This window comes from Botryllus schlosseri, chromosome 6 (genome assembly GCF_051294905.1).
Source record: "Botryllus schlosseri isolate E-star chromosome 6, Bs_hap1, whole genome shotgun sequence".
Lineage (NCBI taxonomy): Eukaryota > Metazoa > Chordata > Ascidiacea > Stolidobranchia > Styelidae > Botryllus > Botryllus schlosseri.
In genome coordinates, this window is record NC_137241.1 from 27,249,288 (window position 1) to 27,270,859 (window position 21,572).

The window sequence follows — 21,572 nt, forward strand, 5'->3', positions numbered from 1 at the left end:
GAAGCTTCAATAAGTCGTATTATCAGTGTTGCGCGCGGCCAATCAGCGAGAAGCGTGTCGCCAATTAGCAAGATACGTCAATGCAGTGTGTAACGCGACGCAATTTCCCGCTGAGAAGATCGCCAAATTAGGTCATTGATTGCTGCGAACTCGGCTATCGTTGCTGGCCTGATTTTTCGAGTCTTCAACAAGCCTATAGTTCCGCTGGTAGAATCACATATCTGCAATAGGCTCTGTGGACTTTATACCATCACTGGTCCACATAATCGCATCTGCATTGGCTTGGTGCTCATGATATTATCGCTGGCCTACACAATCGCATCTGCAATAGGCATGGTACGAACGATATCATCGCTGGCGTAGCCATCGAGTCTCGGGCCTGGCATGCGTTGGCTCCTATCTCTTGGTGGCTTGGAGACAATATGCCACTAAGACTATTATGATCCGCGATTGTGATTAATGAGTGACATCGCGAAACTGAATGACATCGAATGTTCGCATTTCGCAAACATGTTCGTGCGTGCAAGCGTAATTGATTTCCGCTGATACTAAATTCGAAAAAAAAATCGAAACCCCCTCGTTTTATTTAAAACACCCCTTGTTTTATTTCAAACACCCACCCCCCTTATTTTTCGGCTGGCTACGGGCCTGATCATGTGAATTTCCCATGGAGGAATTAGAGCAAGCTATCATGTCGGCCTCAATTCCAGTATCAGCTACTCGTCCTTGCAGTACTGGACACCTAAACAGAAGAATGGGCAAAAAGGAAGCGCTGCTTACTATATTCAGCCCACTTTGTGGAAGCAGAAAGGGCATTTAATACGTGTGGACTCTTTGTTACAAATCTCCGGTCCCGGCTACAGGATACCACTATTGATGTAGTGATCTTTATAAGAAGGGAGTTGCAGAAGCAGTGAACATTAAATTTGCGTGATTTTTCTCGTATTTGCTCGTACTGCGCGTGTACTTATAAATCTACCATAACACTGTGTAATGATTTTGCGATCCATTTTTCATGCAGACCCTCGTGAAATCTCACTTAGCATTCATTATCCGGTTAACCGGTTAGCTAAATTTCAAATATCCGGATATATCCGTTATCCGGATAGTGAAAATTATTGATATCCGAACTAACCCTAATCACATCTAAACCCACAGATTGCCAGATCGCGAGCAATTAACAAAATCGCAGACGTCTGCAAGCAGTCATCAGCTGTCAAATCTAATGAGTGAAGACTCAAAACTGAGCAACGCTCGAAATCCTAACCAAATACCAAACGCTCTCCCGAATCGAGCTGGACTCATCCTTTGCTCCGTCGAGCACGACTTTAGTTTGAGATAGAGACGTTTCTCTGAATACGGGCCTCAGTGTCATAATTTCCTCACCATATACGAGTGACGACTGTAATTGATGATAATAAATGCTTGTCGGTCGATCTCTAATACTAATTATTTGGCATTTACTCGGCTTATTTGTGATGTCATCGATCTCGCATACCTACGGAAAATTAGCCGTCGCCCAGGCTTCTCCTTAGCCAACAATGAGTGAGGCAAATTAATCCTTGCCTCACCTGGATACGCTTTCTCTGCCCTGTCATTGTACGTAGCAAAACCAGATTTTACATTCACTGGTCAATTTTAGCGGATTCTGGTTCTCTGATATTAATAATATTTAGCTTTTCGGAATCAGTGCGACAATAGCATTCGATTAACAGCAGTTATTATTAATTGCTGTTTATGATGAATTGCGCATCACAGGTGAGGCTTGGTCCATCTGTTCCTCACCTTTGTTCTTGCAATTTATTTGTGAACAACAAATATGCAAATCCGGTGCTTTTGGATGTAAAAATGTTGGAAATTTAGTCATTCATGAACATAGAACGTAGAAAATACCCATAATTATTCGTGTTATAATCATGTATCCTGTTTTCTTTTGCCCTTTTTAGTTTATCTAATTGAAAAGTCGATATATATATATATAATCATTGAAGGTTTTCACACTTTTCTTTTACTCATCCTGACGACAGGTGAGGCACTGCTATAGTGGCGGTGGTCTGTAAAAACATAGGCGCCGAGTTACGGGGTGGCGCAGCCACCCCATGACATAATTATTATGTGGCGGCCACCCCATACAAAATGCTTAAACGCCCGGCGTCTGTGCTGTCAGTTAGCGAGTCTGTGATTATCGCGTAAATGCCAACTATTTACTATTAACCGATACGCGGGCGAATAATTGAATACGCAGCTTAAACTAGTGCTTAAAACACCACAATAAATTGTTACTCGTGATTAGTAATCATACAATCGAAGCGACCTCGTTTACGACGTCGATTTCGACACGCATGCTGTGAGAAACATGAGCTCTCTCTACCGGACGAGCGAATTCACGTACTACTTCTCATATTCTCATATTCGTTTACAACATAATTCTTGAGTTAGTTTCGTGATAGTCTTTTTAATTGGAGCGCGAAATAGGACAGTGTTTGTGTATGCCTGCGAATTGAAAGAAATTCCTGCGCAAAGTGAGCATATTCAGTGCAAACAATTGCCGCGATGTCAGACTCGGAATCCCATTGTGCTATGCGCAAGTTGAGGAATTTCTGATTCGATGCGCGCTTTATCGTTTGCTATCATCTCTAGGCTACTAATTCTTGTCTGCTTTAAACACTCGTATTCCCTCGGAGACACTTGTCAGTGTTTGATTTGTTATTAATACTGCACATTGTGCAGTGCACGGCGTTGAATTACGTTGTCAAATATTGATGCAACAAGAGATTCTCGGTGGCGGAAATTCTGAATTTATTCGATTAGTTTGAGCGGGACCTTCTATGTTTCAATAAACTTCGTTTCTGGGCGGAGTCTATCGGGCGCAACCATGTCGCGGATCGAATTTCAAAACATCGGGATTTGTATTTCTCTTGATAAGGTTGCGGCATGCGCCCATATTGCTCTTGCTGCAATAACACCTATATAATTAAAATCACACCATTTCACTATAGAAATTTCTATAATTTCACGATCAAATTCGACTGGCTAATCGGGACTTGCGTAGGCCGTAGGCTTCGACGGATATTAACCAGCGCGTTGTCGGTATTAAAACCCTAGGTGCGTAGCCCGTGAGTTTTTCATTTAAAACTAGAAATCCAGTCCTTTTGAAATGCCAATTCACCAATTTGTATTATCGATGCTGCGTACTGCAAATAGCGAGAATCATTTGTATGCGAAATGGGTCATTGATATCTCATGTGCACTATCGGCGGTGGTTTGATTTAGCGCGTCCGCATGCAGGCCTACTACCGTCCGCAGATACAGTTTCGCCAAACAGTAACAATCTCTGAGTGTAATATTGTTTGTGTTTATGTAGGCTTACCATATTTTGGAAATCTAAAACGAGGACACTTTTTCAGAAATTTGAGACTTGCAAAACCGGAGAAGAATTCTCAAAAACCGGTGAATTTTTCTCACTTATCTTTCCGTTCAGAGCTCAAAAATAACTTTTTTCTCTCCGCATTGCTAGGTGGATGACTAAAAAAAAAAAAAAAAAGGTCAACTTTTCGCGCAGAGCTAAAATCACCGTTTTTCACTCCGAAATACCCGCCGGTGCGTCACTTCTGTGGTAATTTACGGCATATCACTCGCAATTTACTCTAAATCTGACCTAACTTTTCAAAAAAGAGGACAAGATCTCAAAAAAGAGGACAAAAGGGCGTCCTCCGAGGACACTTTCAAAAAAGTCAAAAAAGAGGACAAATCCTCTTAAAAGAGGACGTATGGTAACCCTAGTTTATGTATCTTTTTGATTAAAACTTATGTCCCCGTCTGAACAAATTGTGCTCGTTGCCATTGCCGAATCTGGGTTATGACTACCGCACCCTGTATTTGTAATTATTGCAGGTTTGCGGCATGTCTGCAATTTCGTTATCAGTGCAACCTTGCTGGCCGATTGTACAGTCCGATAAAATTGATCACTACTAGTATTTCGCGCAGCGTACTGATGCTGATTTCACCAAACTAACGATCCTTATTAGATGTATAAATTCGACCTCTTTGTTAGAAACGTGGATTTCATCCGCGCACTCTGAGAAACACAACCTCCTATCGTGATTTTACGTTCACCTTCTACAAATTAAAGCGCATTATTTGCATCGATGACGGCCGCAAGCCGAGTTTAAAATATTTTGTGAACCATATTTGTGATAAATATTCTCGTAGCGCAAAGTTGAACAGTGTTTTATGATGTTTGCCTGCTAGTTGGAATTTATTCCAGTGCCCATATTATTAATCCGATTATGCTTTGCGAACGTAAATCGGGAAATGCAGCAATGCAGTCAAAATCGATGTTTTAATCAGCAACCAATTGTTGCGATGCGAGCTACTCAATACTAATGTATAAAAACATATTGTGATGGCGGTAAGGGATAATTACTGATTGGCCGCGCGCGTTTGTAATCATCATTCTTGCCTTCTTTCGTGTTCCAGAATTGCCGCGCCGAATCTCGCTAATTGGCCCCGAGTAACACTGATAACACGACTTGTTTAATTGCAACTGAATATTAGCGTCAGAATGGTCATTTCTAAAGGACGAGATTTTGCGTTTCAAAAGGAGGGGGTTTCGACACCCCCTGGCTACGCGCCCGCCGCCACCCCATGCAAAAATAAAAGTCGGCGCCTATGTGTAAAAAAATCCAACTTTTTTGGAGTGTTCAAACTAGGCTTTGCGTACTCGCAGTACTTATTCAATGCTTCTACTTCTACTCAATAATTTCCAGTTTTAGGCAAAAATATGCCTATAATACTTATGTTTGTATGCATTGGAAAATCGTTACTTCTACTTGTAGTAGAAATTTGCAAAGCTACTCCAAGTAACAGAAGTCATATCGTTGAAACAAACCCCACCGCCACGTATTCATTCGCCGTTCAAGCAAAAATGTGCAATGGTTTGGCTCCAGGCCACCGTACAAGCGGGCAATGCATGACTGATTTTGCTGGTAACTTTTAGGACAGATTTTTTTACATCAACATCCTTGGTTTGCGACAGTAGGCAGTAGTTGGGGCAGTAGTTAACACTCTTTTTTAGCTTGTGGCGCACTAGAAAAATTCAATAATGCACGCGACACACAGAAAAAAGTAGCATTTTGATAAGCGATATTTGCTTGATCGCGTCGCACAGATGCAGATCCAGTGGCGAGTAAAATTATTTCGGGTCTTTGACGCAAATGATGTCAGTTAATCTGCAAACGCATCTGCTGATGGCGGGGACTGAGAAGTTGTGGACTTATAGAACTGCGTTGCCTCTCGACATCATGCCTGGGGTATGTTCAGGCTGCGTTGCCACTTGGACATCATTTCTGGGGTATGTTAGGACGATGTTGCCACTCGGACATCATGTCTGGGGTATGTTTGGACTGCGCTGCCACTCATACATTATGTCTGGGACCGTATGTTGGGACTGCGTTGCCACCGTGGGTTTACGGATTTCTAAGGCAGTGTGGAATATGAAAATGGTTTCCTTAACTCAAAATATTTTCTGTAATGAGGTTTTCTATAAGACACTGGAAGCTAACTGAACACAACGAATTTTTAGAAGTCTGTCAGTTCTAACTAACTCTACTCACATCGGGTCATTTGAATCCTTCCTATCATTTCATTTTACCTTAATGCTGTGTGATTTTGAACTGGATCTAATAATAACTTTACCCCACTTGCTTTCTCATGGAATGTGCTTTCCTTACCAATCCTATGTTAAATTTCATTAACTTCTTCAATCTTTATGTGTAGTTGTGAATGCACGTGGTGCAATACATACCGTACTGCGCGTCACTTGATTGTCAAGTCAAGTATGTAAATTTTATGCTTTCTTTGCAATCATTGAAGTTACTTATCATTTCAGGCGGAATGAAGTTCCTCAAGTCATCAATAGCAAAGGATGTGGGAGATGCATACAAAGTAAATATCACATGTCATTTTGAGGGTACTCCTCGCCCCACGATAAAATGGGTTTGGAAACGGGATGGTGCCGTTACTAAAATCACGACTAGCAACTTCTTTGTTTATAACACAAATACATCGAATGGAACTGTGGAAACATTAATGATAAGCAATCGAGAATTCTTGGGCAACGCTGAAATTGGATGCTACGCTCAGAATCCAAATGAGACTTCTGAGATTGAATTTACACTGCCAAATTCAGGTGAGACTACCTAGTTAGTATCAGACGGAAGGGAATAGAAGCAACAAACGGTTTTACGCAAGTCGGTTATTTTTTTCGACTTTCATTATTTTCAGATTTGATTTTTGGAGAAAGGCACACCTACCAGTTGGTGAATCAGACACACTCAAGCCATCAATCTTCGTATTTCAATGTTTGCTCAAATATGTCGAAAAACATGCTGCAGATATCAGATAATTATACGCAAAACTTGATTGCCAAACAATTGAGCGTTTGGAATCTAGAAAGTGATGGTATGATTTTGAATCTCATTTTGTAATGGTATAATCTTTTGTGATAATTTCCACGATTTAACCATTGCTGAACAAATTTTGTTTTCATCACTGTGCTCACGCTGCGTAGCCTTGTATTACAAGTTTGGGATGTGTTATCAACGTGCCATTTCCAACTGAGATTTCAAAGTTCCACATTAGGAAAATTATACAATATTTCACATAAAATATAAGGGCTATTGAACTCACTCACATCATTAATTTCATTACTATTTTTATCGATTCAAGATACTGCAAGTATTGCAATATAGTTTTTGAAAGGAATCACTTGATTCATTGTACTCAAAACTATATTTAGATCCGAGTACTCAATTCTTTCTTCCAAACTCTACTAATTTGTGTATTATGTAAATTCCCTTTTCTAGTTATTTTCTACAACGTAGAAATTCGTTGATTTTCATGTTTGGTCATTGGTCAATCATAGTGTATCATCACCTTTGCTTGTATAATATAGCAAATCGTCATTGAAACCAAATCCCATTATGATCACAAACACTACCCTGTGTACAAGTGGATGGAATTCGTCAATGCCGGATTCTTCCATAGAATGTGTGTGATATGATTTCTTGTTATGAATCCTTCTATCTGTAAGACATTTGTTTCTTTGTCAAACGTAAAATTTGACTGAAGGTGACGATAATACCTGTAAAAGTTTCGTTTATCGTCACCTCCATGACAATGTGTAGCACGCACAGGTAGGGATGGTGTGAACCTGAGGTTCACGTTCGCGTTCTGTGTGTGAACCTAGGAAATTTAGAGGTTCGCGTTCACAACAGAACCTTGATAGGTTCTGCACTGTGAACCTTTTGGTAAATTGTAATTTTCACTCCAATATAAGATCTTTGGCTCAAATTTATTGCATTTCAACTGCGGGCCACTCCATGCATGGTGCTGGCAGCATAGAAAATCAACACTAAACGAGCATGCACCATGCACCTCGACAACCTTAAAAGTTTTACTTGCTTTGTTGCAAAAATTTTCTCGAAATATCCAGCTTTCCGCTTGTGAATATTTAGTGACTCTCTGCTGTGAGCTTGACCCGCAATCGATATACGTAGTCAGCGAATGATGCTTATTCAACCAATCAATGACATTGATATCGTCTTCTGATGTAAAAAATCGAACGGTCGTACTGGGTCAATCTTGACTTCATATCTTTACTGTATCAATAAAACCAAATCCGTGGGATTTAAGTTGCTTGCTACTGCTGCATAACTTGTTGTTTGTGGTATCGGTAGCGAGTATAGAACCCAGTTGTACACTCTGCTCAAAATCAATGTAGCAATACTCAGACTTCGAGCACATTGTCCGGTCTGGCTAGGACCGTTAAGGCGCAAGCTTATATTCCTTGGTAAGTTCTCGTCGAAATTGCTGGCAAAGCGACGGACTGTACCGATTTTATGCAATTATTATATCCTTTGATTACCGCAGTTGATACTTTTAGCGACGTTTAAAACGCCGATATGTACTTCAGCATTGTGGCATTATGTGGGCTGAATCTTCGCTAGGTATCGTGTAAATTAATATAGGGCATAGTCTGTCACTTCATTGAAAGAAAGGGTTGGAATTAGCAATATGACGTCACGTGACGTCACGAGGTTCACGTTCGTGTTCACACAGAACCTTTCAAAAAGGTTCGCGTTCACACGAACCTGAACCTTTCAGAGGTTCACACCATCCCTACGCACAGGCACATGTACACTGGTACAGTATTAGGAAAAATCAACTCTCACTACGTCATCATAATTGTTATTACTATATACTCAAATTCCATGACAATGTGTAGCACGCACAGGCACATGTACACTGGTACAGTATTAGGAAAAATCAACTCTCACTACGTCATCATAATTGTTATTACTATATACTCAAATTCCATGACAATGTGTAGCACGCACACTCGCACAGGCACATTTACACTGGTACAGTATTAGGAAAAATCAACTCTCACTACGTCATCATAATTGTTGTTACTACTACTCAAACCAAGTAGCATGTACGTCAGGGGTGGCCATCCTTTTTGCTATTCACGGTTGTATTTCGTTTACACATGGCTACGGCTACATTCCACAGGATGGTCGTAATGAACTAGCTTGATGCTAAATACCCTTGTTAAACTTTCCATGTCCCTTTCCTGTGAATTCCGGACTAATCTATTCATTCATATCGACTTACTGTACGCGCTGAAATCGCGACTGGTCATATTATGGGATTGGTTATTGACAAATTATAAATAATGATGCATCTTTGGGTACGGGCCAATTGTTATTAGTCACTTTGTTGTATGCTGTTATTTCTTGACCTCTCATCAGGATTGTCGCTACAGTGGAAAGATATTGGAATAGCCCAAACGTACCAGAAACAAATTTCTTTCGTAAGGAGCACGCGATTCCGAGTTGGTTTTCTATATGGGATCATCATTTTCCTCTGCTGCTCGCATCTGTACTGTGGTGCTCAGATTGCAAAGGGCGCTATCACATTAAAATCAAAAATGAAGTCGGATTGAATCGCACCTAGCACGAAGAAAATTTCAAGATTAATTAACATCTCTCAAAAATTGGGGAGTCAATTCGTAAATTAAGTTTGCATGTTGACAGCCGCCTACATATAGGCGTTCTGATTGAATTATGTGTCGCGCAAATTTCCTGGCCGCAGGTAGAGCAGTAATGCCGGTATGAAATCCAATTGAATATTATGTATTTCTCAGGGTTGTAACCAAGTCACAAGGTCTCGAGTCACAAGTCAATCTCACTTTTATAGGTTTGACTCGAGTCAAGTTGAATCATTTTCAATTCATCACCGAGTCAAGTTCAAGTCACGGGTAGAGTGCCGAGTCCGGGTCATAGTGTTTTGACTCGAGTCCAAGTCATTGTGTTGACTGTTCAGTTCCAAGTTCATGTCATGTGACACCCGCTTTTTACAACTCTGCTTGGTGATATCGAATGCTTCGCATTCATAACATACTAATTTTCATAACTTTCAACAGTTTCTGGTAGCATTTTCAAGTAATAATAGTGTGATGACTTTACTATTTTTCGAAAGTACAATGAAATGCCTGTGTTGGTAGACCCATCTCGAGTCATATGACTTGGTCTGAGTCATGTGCAATGTCTCGAGTACAAGTCGAGTCAATACACAAATTGACTCGAGTCGAGTCATTTTTCATACTTAAGAAAATGACTCAAGTCAAGTCGAGTCCCAAAACAATCAAGACTCGAGTCAGACTCAAGTCGAGTTATGATTCGAGTCATTACAACCCTGATTTTTCTTTCATCATTTCAGTTCTTATCGACTTGGAAAGGCGTACTGTTAATGGAACAATGCTATGGGTTCTCAGTAATGGATCAACAGTCTGCAATGTCTCTGGCAATGGGGATAGGTAATGGGTTTATCTTCATGACTGTATATATACTTCAATTCTTGATACTGTACATTCTGACATGACTGTGATTGTAACATGACAGCTTAACTATGACTTATGGAATCTTATGTCTCATTAAACTTTTGAATATAGTTCAGGGGTTTCAAACATACTGTCCGCGGGCCGCATCCGGCCTGTCAACGATTTCATCCGGCCTGCGAAGCAATATAGAGTATGCTTATATGATCCAGCACGTGTAAAAAATGTTAAGATTTTTTGTAGGAGATAGTTCCATTGAATAATCCTTCTGGACAGCAAATGTCGAGCATGTTCATAGGCCACATTATAGCCACCCAACTTCGGTGCATGTTTTCACTCTTGTTACCACTGGGAATGAGTCGGTGACATTGACATGCAATTTCGAGAAGGCAAAAAGTGCACACTGAGGTCAGAGTGATATGGAAATATGGAACAAAATGTAGTTATTCATAGAAGCGAAGTGGTCAATGCGAGACTGTTATATCCAGTTCATATATATTAGAATATATTAGTTACACAAAAATATTATTCAAATATCTGTGGTTGCACTGCTTTGTCATTTCCGACTCAAAAAGTTATCGGAAACCCGAACCGTGATTTAATAATAATAAAACCAAATTTCAACATCTGCGTTTATGGTTAAATATCTCGCAATCCTCACGCTGGGCTGACGCCAGATTACCACTAAAGCAGTGATTCCCAACCTTTTTCCACTCGCGTACCATTTCGAGGTTTTCTGGGATGCTCGCGTACCACCTACATAAGTTCCGCCATTTATGACGTCATATTCAGGTATCTGACCTATGCGAGATGTAATAACAAATTCTATTAAACTAGGCATTATCTGCCAGAGTTGATGGGATGCATGGCACTGTTTTTTCGCCACCAGTCACAAGAAGAACAGCATAATGAAATAACAAAAGTCAATATATTGAATGTGATGGTTGAATTTGCTCATTTTAACAAGCTGGTCGATGCGTGGCTCACAGCGCATCGAAAGTCATGTATAGGCGCAACAAGTCGGTTTCGTTTCTTCGACTTGATAGTCATCAGGGATGAAAATCCTTGCTAGCACTCCCACGTGAAAGTGGAAATTAGCAGCGGGGGAATAGCGTGAGAAGGTAGCGTCGAGTATGAGGAGTCCATGCTAAGCCAGCAGTTTATTGGAGAACAATATTAGAGTTTCGTCTAAGCTCTCTGGTCATCCTGTATAATTATGAGTTCCTCTTTCTCTCCGTTTGAGTGGTTTTTATGCAAGTATGTACATAAAATATCAATAATTTCACAACGAAAATCTTGCTCTCCAGTCCCGACAGGCAGGTCGGCTGGATCAACAGAGAATGGATCGGTCATGTAGGCACAACATATCACAGTGGTGAGAAAAAAGAAGTACCTTATCACGGACGTACCATCAGGGCACTTCGTCCCCCCCAAACGTTCGTCTTGCCCCCCCCCCCATAGGTTGATAAACCAAACTTCTGGGGAACTTCCCCCCGGAACCCCTTTGGATATCCGCTCTTTGCTGCTACTTGTCATCTAGATTGGGTGTTCGTACAGTGAGTCAGCTATTCTCGCCCAGACACGCTAAGGGCGAAAAATTTCAATAATTAATGATTGAATTGGTCAATATGATCGGGAATTGCATATATATTGCTATCAATTTTTATCTTCTCTCTGCTCCTGAATCAGATTTACCGGTAGAGCTGAGTGAGGTGTGTTCGAAAAGGTAGGGCCCCTCAATAAAAATTTAACATCTTCGGGCGTATACCCGTTGGCAGGAACAAAACAGCACTTCGTCAGGCCCCCTAAAAATAACATGGGTCTTGGGGTCCCATAGGGTGATAAACCGCCCCCCCCCCCATCACGGTGTTCGCTTTTGCCACGAAATTCGCTATACTGTACTGTTCGATAATTCATGATAAAATCGGTCAATAAGATCGGGAGTTGCACATATATTGCTATCAATTTCTTGTCCTCTCTGTCCGATTTACCGGTAAAGCTGAGGGAGGAGTCTTGGAAACTGTAGAGCCCGCAAATAATAATTAAACATCTTCAGACGGGCTGACTTGTTGGTATGACTTCGTTACATAATGTTATTTCGTGGCCTCGTGTCTACCATATCAAAACTATAGAATCACCCAAACGTACTAAACTAAAAGACGCTCACGATTTTAAATTGTTATTTTCCTGCGGGATGGCACTTTTCTTCTGAGGTTCAGATTGCCAAGAAAGGAACATTTGGCGCCAGTCATTTAGGCACCTATGGACAATTAAACCTTCATGTATTTTGTATATATAACGAAGTTTTCGGTCAGCGTAAGGCCAGTTCTTTTCGGCCAAGGTTTTCTCGCTGCCGATCGTTCTGGAACACTTCTTGGAGTCGCATGTAACATGTCCTAAATCGTTATATATCTTGGTGCGTCGTGGCGTGGTAATGACCAACGCCGATATGTCAATTTCTATAAATTTTGCGTTGGTTTTCTTGGGAGAACAGTAACAAATAATTAATAAATTCGGCAACTTAAAATCAACTCCAAACTAATAACTCTCTTCAGTCAAAAAAAAAGAAATCTACTCGCGTACCACCTGGAAGACCTTCGCGTACCACTAGTGGTACGCGTACCACAGGTTGGGAACCACTGCACTAAAGGAATCATAGCAATGTGCCAACTTATATCGTCGTTAGCGCCACTGTTTTAGAGGGTCATAACCAGGGCAGTCAAAATTTTTTTGCAATCTGCATTTCGTTTGTATCGTAGATGTTTGCACTGTCGATGAACCATAGCCTATATAAAGGCTATTGATGAACTTATCATTTGACAGTTTACAGCTTGTAGCCTACTTTATAGGCATACCGTTGTAGACGGCCCATTGTCTGCTCATTGCGAATCATAAACGGTCAAATGAAACAAATATGGTGACATGGTGTTATGCTGAACATACCGCAATATCCTAACTGGAGCAAGGCTGCGCGGGCATTGGTTCTTGTATCAAGAAGCGTACGATGAAAAATTGTGATGTAGACAACGTTGTCAGAATGAAGCAACACAATGTGTCACCAGCAGTGTACGGACAACTTCAGTGTTGACAGCCAACAACTGCTGCTGTTGAACGTTCTTTCTATATTCTTGACAAGCTACATAGTAAGGACAGAAACTTTCGACCCGAGAATGTAGGAAAGTATCTTTCGTTGTACTACAACAAATTTTAATTATTTCTACCGTAATGCGTGATGTAACTACTGAATTCATAGGTCCAAATTTCGTTAAATAAGTTTTTTCAGGCCAAACTACATCGTAAGGACAGACAGTTTCAACCAGAAATTAAGATAAGTAATACAATTCTAACATGTGCGAAAATACCAAATTTGCATACATGAGGTCAAAATTTTGTCAAAAATTAAGTTTTTCGTGGTAAAAAATGTCCAAACTTTGATATATAGGTCAAAATCATCCATTTTTTAGGTTGAAAAAATTCGCCCTAGTGATGATACGCCCATGTTTTGACCGTCATTGGTAAACTATATTTGGCCCGTGGCCTGGACGAGTTTGACACCCCTGATCTAACAATGCATATCACTGAACTGAATTATGTCACTTTAATGATTTTTCACTCACTCGGACACAACATATAAAAGGTTCACAGCATGGGGAGATTCTGAACCTTCGTCGTTGAGCGGTGATTGTGTCGTTTTGAAGAAAAAAATTGGTTGGCTGTGGGCTGTCGCCAATTGCTCGCAGCCGGGACCATACATATGCCAGAGTTCAGGTACGCAAGGCTAGTTACGATCTCACACGCTTAAATAGTCTGAATAATCATCAAATTTATGGCTGTGACATTAGGGCTATTAAAAAAAACTTTTTCTTCAGATTTTACTGGCTATGTGATAAAATTGTTAGGTTGGTGGAAACAACGCTGCACACCAACTTATGCCCAATTCCAACCAGTAGAAGCAAGGTTCTTGCAGTAGAAAGTTTTGAATATATCAAAGGACCAATCAAAGGCCATAAATTCTGCAATTGGCAAACACTTGTTGGATAATCCCGCCTGTGCGAAAAATTATCGAGACGACAGATTTCGCATGCTCGGAAAGGGTCGCTCACACTTTCATTTGTGCGCCTTGGAGTCGACTTTTATCAAAATACACCAGCCAAGGCTGTGTCAACAAAAAGAGTTCGTGTATCATCTAAAAATAGTACATTGAACGCTCTCGTATTCGACATTTCGTGCTGGTGACGTCATATTTTGTGTTACGATTGTTGATATACGCTGTTCTTTCGAATTCTCTACTAGTTGCTGACGATTACCCCTGACGAGTGTCAGCCGAAAATATTCGGGTTCATTTTAATATGAATATGCTATTCAATAAAAAATAGAAAAATAAAATTTCAAAATTTTTCGGTCAACCCTATAAAATTGTTCGGCTGTCAGTAGAGATGATGCACACCGAATTTGGCTCAATTCCGACCTCTAGAAGCGAAGTTATTTGAATAAAATAGTATCCAAGGTGGCTAACTTGATTATTAACTGTAAAATGATGGAATTAGAAATTTTTCTACTGCAATAACTTCGCTTCTACTGCAAGAACCTCGCTTCTACTGGTTGGAATTGAGCCAAAGTTGGTGCGCAGCGTTGTTATCACCAACCTAACAATTTTATCACATAGCCAGTGAAATCTGAATAGCCCCACTGTGACATCATTTGGTGATACGACTGTTGATATACAAAGTTCTTTTGAAATCTCTACTAGTTGCCCACGATTACCTAAAATATTTGAGTTTATTTCAATATGAATATATTATTCAATTGTACAGTGTCGCATGTATTTGGAAAGGTTTGTGTGTCAACCCTACTCAACTACAATTAGTACACTGCTTACCCCGTGACAAATTGCAAAGACGAGTAGTATTATGCAACACATTTTTTCAGTTGTTGGACCAATGAAGGACTTCCGAGCTGTTGTTGAGGAATGTGAAAGTGAGGTGGCCGTGAGTTTTGTTCCCGGAGACCGAGTGGATTCAGTTACCCACCTGTAAGACACTAGGCTAGCCGGTTGACATAGCTTTCTGTACATTTTTTCTGAAATTCTGCAGTATTGAAGTTGTTGACAACAGGACGAAGGAAACGTTACATCAGAAGCATATCTTGCCAAGTGACTGGAACAACGATACAGTTTCTCAGTCTTTCAACGTCCTAAAGGGATCAACGTATGATATACAGGTATACATTCCTGTTTGACGACTCTTGTTTGAATGAAATAAACTCTTGATAATGTCATAATAGTTTGCATTGTCGATGTAGCTAACATGCTTCCTTCTAATTTAGTCTTGTAAGTCAAGTTTTTGATGCAGGTCACAGTATGCCCGAACTGCCCGAATTCTTATCGCTCTTCGGTGCAAGCAACGACCGATACCCATGCTCTTCCTCAAACTCGCACCCTATCAGATTTTCGCATAACTCACAATGGAAGTGAGTGCATTTTGAATTGGGATGTCAATCAGACAGGAGTTATCGGCTTTCAGGTTAGTTCAGGGTAACTGTGGTTTGGGATTTCTACTTGGCTTTCTGTTTTCACAGCCTGCTAGAGTTTACTTCAGTTTTGAAATGTGTGACTACTGATGCGTCAATTGCAATTTTTTTATTGTGAAAATCGACCGACACCTCTCAACCATATTGTTAATGATGAAATTGTGGATCTGTACCGTTCTAACTGCGGATTGAGATCCATTATTACACTTGATAATATCAATTCACACACACACACACACACATAGCAGAGTATATTACAGCAGACCTGTTCGTACATCGAGTTAAGTATCATACTACCATGAAAGGATTCGGATCAATACCAATTATACCCAAAAACATTAACTCCAACAAACCAGAGAAACCAGAACACTTTGAAAATGAGTCATCCTCACTCATGCTGGGAGACTAAGGTTTAGTTATCAAAGTTCCAGAATATATCAAATAGTAGTACAGTAAACAACGAACACACGATATGTACAATATCTACAACAGTGTAGCAATGTCTCGAGTAATATGACAATCATCATATTCAACCGTTAACATCAATATCAACTGTCAAAATTTCATGGCGCATTTACACCGCTTACGCAAAATGACTATTGGCACTACAAGCTGTTGCCATTTACGATAATATATACAACTGTTATATAGAGGATATTTCACCCAGTCATTTTACAAAATCCTAATAAGTCAGTAGTGCCGAGTAGAAGTAAAAATAACAACGACCAGTTTAGGTAGCAATGTCACTACAAATTGGTGCAATTTACGAAAATATATTCAGTTGTGGTGCAATTAGCATCCAAAGTCTAAAAACTGTCCAATAGACGTGGCTTTAGTCAAAGAGGGGTGCTTGATTGAAAAACTACTCCAATTGGTTTCGATTCCTTCCTGTCTTCTCATTTTACCACAACCTGGGTGAAAACCTTGAAATGGTGAAATTAGTAATAAACGGAACATGGTATCACAGATTGTAGCAACAGAAAGCCCAAGGCTGACAGGGTGGGTAAAGACCAGAGAATGGACAATCCGTCTTCCCCGAAGTAACAGAAGTCATATCATTGAAACGAACCCCATCGGCATGTATTCATTCACCGTCCAAGCTGAAACATGTAGTGGTTTGGCTCCAGGGAATCGTACAAGCGAACAATGCATAACTGATGCGGCAGGTAACATTTAGGACGGATATTTTTTGTATCAGCATCCTAGACCCTAATAGCTGTTTACTCCCTGTTATCTATTACATTTACTAGGTCAAGTAAAATCACGGCACTCGAATGATATGGGAATCCCCCTCCCCCATTTTTACCAGATATTTGTAGCTCTCAAAATGAACATATCGTCACAGTGGTATCAAAGTAGCTTATGTCCAGTTCTCAAATTTTGAAGGTCGATTTTTAAAACTTGAGAAAAATCGAGTTTTTGAAAAATTTTCAAATCTTTTTTTCACCCATATCTAGGCCACGGTTATGTCTGTCTCATTAATTCGAAGTTAATTGGGGCCAATATATGGCTGAAAGAAGATGAAAAATCAATTTTGGCAATGATATATGCAAGGAATGAGTTACTGTATAGAAAAATAGAGCTAGTATACGTTTTTAAGGAACGAGGCCTGGAAAACTGACTGAAAACAACGAATTTCTGAAAGTAGTTCAATACTGAACAACCGTACCGTAGGTGCATGACTGAGAGACTTGACCCGACCAAATCATTAGAATCCTTCCTATCTTTTCATCTTATAGCAATGTTTGTGGGATTTTTAACTGACTGTATTAAGCTCTTCACCCTACTTATCTTACTTACTTTGTTATCATTCCAGAAAGTATGAAATTTCTCAAGTCATCAATAGCAAGGGATGCTGAAGATGGCTACAAAATAAATATCACATGTCGTTTTGAGAGCACTCCTCGCCCCACAATAAAATGGGTTTGGAGACAAGATGGTGCTCTTACTAACATCACAGCGTCTCTAAACATGAATAGCAACTTCTTTGTTTATAACACAAATACTTCGAGTGAGACTGTGGGAACTTTAATGATAAGAAACCGAGAGTTCTTGGGCAACGCTGAAATTGGATGTTACGCGCAGAATCCTTTCGAGACGTCTGAGATCAAATTTACACAGCCAAATTCAGGTGAGACTAGCTAGACATGCTTACTTTCTCTGTTGTAACCCTACATGAAGCTCTTTATATTGATGTGACTTGCTGCTTCCAGTTTCCCAGATTACCCGCACATATGTCGTCTGGCTTCTCAATCACTATACGTTGTGGGTTTGAGCCTAGCCTGTTCAGACCAAATTTACTTGTAAAACTGGTCTCCATATCTTCTCCGCTCGGGACTCCTAGATATTACGGCAAAGAAAATAGAACTGATTTGATAACCTTACTGTTCTTTCATATCTCCATCATCCTAGCACCTCAATTGTACGGATAAAAATATATTAACACCCTTCGTTCGCTTTCCTGTTCTTGTAGATTGGTATTTCTCAACTGGTGGTGCACAGAGTCGTTCCAAGTGGTAGGTCATAAGTTTCCAGTAGTGCCCAATATTGTAGAAGTCATGTGAAGTATTGCAAGAAATTTGGTGTACGCTATAATATCCGCAACGAGTCTTTGTTTATTTGGTGTCCGGACGGCATTTTGAGATTGCTACGAACCTGTGTAACACAACCAGACTACTACTAGACAGGAGTGACTTGGTGTAGACCAGGAGCTAGGTCATGTGTTGTCAATTTTAGTGATACGCATTTTAAGCTAGCATTCTAGCATTGAGCAAAGCATGTTTCTGGATCTCAACTGGTTAGGAATTCTATGGCTTACAAATCAGCTCGTCATTTTAGGAATAGAAAGTTGAAGGTATTGCTAAGTAAGGTAAGGCATTGCCGGAAAGATATCAAACATAGCTACTGTAGTAATTTGGATAGTATTTTCATTCGCTCAAGATGCACAAATACGAATATTTTCGGTTTATTTCAATATGAAGATATTATTAAATTGTATGCCAACTTTAAATGTTTACAGATTTGATTTTTGGAGAAAGCCACACCTACCAATTGGTGAATAAGACACGCACAAGCAATCAATCTTCTTACTCCAATGTTTGCTCAAATATGAGTAAAAACATGCTGCAGATACCAGATTACTATACGCAAAACTTGATCTCTCAACAATTGAGCATTCGGAATCTGGAAAGTGACGGTAAGATTTTAAATCTCATTTGGTATCGGAATATTGTATGTATGTGAACAATAGAATAGCATAGCATGATTTATTGGGCTGGGCAATATTGTGTCCTTGTATGATCCGATTCCGAGTTCAGTACCACTCATAATGTCACATACAGTGAGAAAGATTTCCCAAGTTTAAATACGTACCTATTGTGCGACCACATATAGTATTTACTAATGTAATCTACGATATGATTTATGTGGCTCAATCGCTACTAAACAGAAATGGTGTTTTTGTGAACATACTCGCATTGTGTAGCCTTCTATGGCATGTTTGGAATGTGTTGTCAACTTGTCATTGGCAACTGAGTTTTCCATGTTCGCAGATTAGGAAAAGCATCGATACAATATTTCCAATAATTAATATATTAGTTGTATTAGGAAGACTTCAACTCTCTCATCACATCATCATTTTTACTACCACCTACTCATCTATTACTGTTACTACTGACATCAAGTAACATATATACTCGCAGGTATGGTGTCCAATCGAATATTTCATTGTTCCGCTACCATTTCAGTACTTATCGACTTGAAGAAGCATATTGTTAATGGAACAGTGTCATGGGTTCTCAGTGGTGCATCTCCAGTCAGTGATCAATATGGCAATGGGGATAGGTAATCGACTTTTATCTTCATAACTGTGTACTTCAATTGTGCATACTGAGCATTCTGACATACCTGTCACAAATGAACTATAACTTGTGGTATCTACCTATGTTTCTGTAGAGTTGATCAACTGATTCCGGTCACTGCCCGCAAAAGTCAACCGTCTCTTCACTTCGGAATCTAGTGTAAAATGATTTAGTCGACACGGAAATTTTGCTTCGAGTCACGAGTCAAAATTCAGATGGCTGAAACGCCGAGTCAATTAAAATCAAGTCATGAAGAACAGTGCAACCAAAGCAAACATTGTGTATTTTGAGATAATGATTCAATTTATATCTTTCGCATGTGGTTCGGTCACTATGGTAGATATGTAATACGATCGATTGATGTGACTATGATATTCGTGTGATGAGATTACTCATTTCTTATTTGGATGCTGATTTTCTCTTGAAGTGAAAAATATAGTTTTGACCACATCACATGAGTAAATGGCTTTGATTCAAGTATTCGAGCATCAATCATTATGACGTCAAATCAGTATGAAAGATGCGGAAAGTTCAAATATGTACCTTTTATGCGACCACAAAGTATATAGTTATAATGGCGTCTGCTACAACATATTAAAGTTTATCTGGTAACTTTTCAACCATGCCTATTTCATTGGACTTTGTGACAATGCTTCATGACTTCGCTGATATGTCATTTCCACTAACGTGCATAGCTTTGTAGTTCATGTTTTGTATGCTACAATACGACCGATCGACATCACAGTGGAACATTTTTGCCTGTGGGTTGGATGAGTCTGACAGCCCTGATCTAAAAATGCTTATCAATCTTTCACTGAATTGAACTGAAGTTCTGTTACCTAACTTGTCACTCACTCGGACACAACTTGTAAAAGGTTCACAGCGTGGGGAGAGTCTGAACCTTCGTCGTCAAGCGGTGATTGTGTCGTTTTGAAGAAGAGCATCGGTTGGTTGTGGGCCGTCGCCAGTTGCTCGCAGCCAGGACCGTACATATGCCAGAGTTCAGGTACGCAGGGCTTTTCACAAAAACTGGGTATACCATCAGAGAAAGATTTTAAGACAGCATTGGATGTTAGGGGAGAGTAGGCCAAGATGAGACACTTTTCTGAAATTTCGACGCCACTCGAAGAGTAATGCCTTCTGAGGATTAATTTTGGTACCGATGGAAAGCCTGTGATCTGTACTATATATGACCATGTCTTGAGTTATATTGAACGACATACTTATGGATTTCTTGGCCCTCAAAAATCCTTGCTCAAATGTCTCAACTTACCCCCGGGTGAGGGTAAGACGAGACACACTGTGTTCCAGATGAGACACCGAGCAATTCTTTCTCATGACACCAATTCATCCCAAATGATTAATCAACTAGTAGCATCATGAATAACATATAATAATCATGATCACTTTTAAAAAGAATTATTACATCATATACAAATTTGAATGACATCAAAAACCAATTATCCATGGGAAACAGCAAAAATAGGAGTTTTGTTATTGTTTTGTCTTGTAGTGTTACATTTGTAGATAAATAATCTATTATGTCTGCCTTGAACAGTAAATTTTGAAAATACACTGCTCCAGTAATGTTGTTTTATAATATGAAATACTATGATAGTTATGACCGACCTTACAAACATAAATTCGCATAACTTACACAGACTATGAAAATGTAGTTTTTGGCATTTTTCTGCCCAACCTCAAATCTGTTCGCCTTGCTAATATGGTAGGACTATAGAATGACATCATGGGAACGACATAGTTGAAGGAATCTGTCCATCAGAAAATTTTTCTATGAAAAAATTAGATGTCTCATCTTTCCCCGTGTCTCATCTTGGCCTCCTCTCCCCTATTTGTTGTAGTAAATTGGAGAAAGAGCAGTTTCTACATTTGTCCTATATTTATAGCTTGTTGTTGCTCTCGCACCACTATGGGAAGTGCTGCAGTGCAATAGACAACTGTATTTACCTAAGAAATGCTATATTGTATTGCCAGCTCAGATCTGTATCCCGCCAAACAAGATCTTGTTCACCGCTTGACAGAAAAACTAAATGGGATTTTGTGTTTGCCAATTTCCTGTAGCGGCTGTGACATCAGACTTTTGGCCTCCATCCTAAATCACTATGCTGATTAACAAGTCAGCAGTTGTATTGATCCGTCAATTTCGCAAAAACCATGCTATTACATTGTATATTGAAGCGTGATCGAGAGTTGTGGACATGTTCTTTTAGTATGGCAAGTATTTGGAAATTTTTGTGTGCCCCACACTACAATTTGTACAT

At 39.8% G+C, this 21,572-nt stretch overlaps 1 protein-coding gene across 1 annotated transcript in view; it reads left to right on the forward strand.

The window, feature by feature from the left end:
- LOC145441912 (uncharacterized) overlaps positions 1 to 21,572 on the forward strand; it is a 31,282-nt gene that overhangs the window by 3,156 nt on the left and 6,554 nt on the right. The window contains exons 2-13 of the mRNA XM_080319863.1: positions 5,891 to 6,190; positions 6,286 to 6,462; positions 9,784 to 9,880; positions 13,539 to 13,669; positions 14,831 to 14,933; positions 14,995 to 15,121; positions 15,253 to 15,423; positions 16,398 to 16,596; positions 17,247 to 17,561; positions 18,450 to 18,626; positions 19,177 to 19,273; positions 20,166 to 20,296. Of these exons, the coding sequence (XP_080175989.1) occupies positions 5,891 to 6,190; positions 6,286 to 6,462; positions 9,784 to 9,880; positions 13,539 to 13,669; positions 14,831 to 14,933; positions 14,995 to 15,121; positions 15,253 to 15,423; positions 16,398 to 16,596; positions 17,247 to 17,561; positions 18,450 to 18,626; positions 19,177 to 19,273; positions 20,166 to 20,296 (2,025 nt within the window). The remainder of the gene's footprint in view (positions 1 to 5,890; positions 6,191 to 6,285; positions 6,463 to 9,783; positions 9,881 to 13,538; positions 13,670 to 14,830; positions 14,934 to 14,994; positions 15,122 to 15,252; positions 15,424 to 16,397; positions 16,597 to 17,246; positions 17,562 to 18,449; positions 18,627 to 19,176; positions 19,274 to 20,165; positions 20,297 to 21,572) is intronic.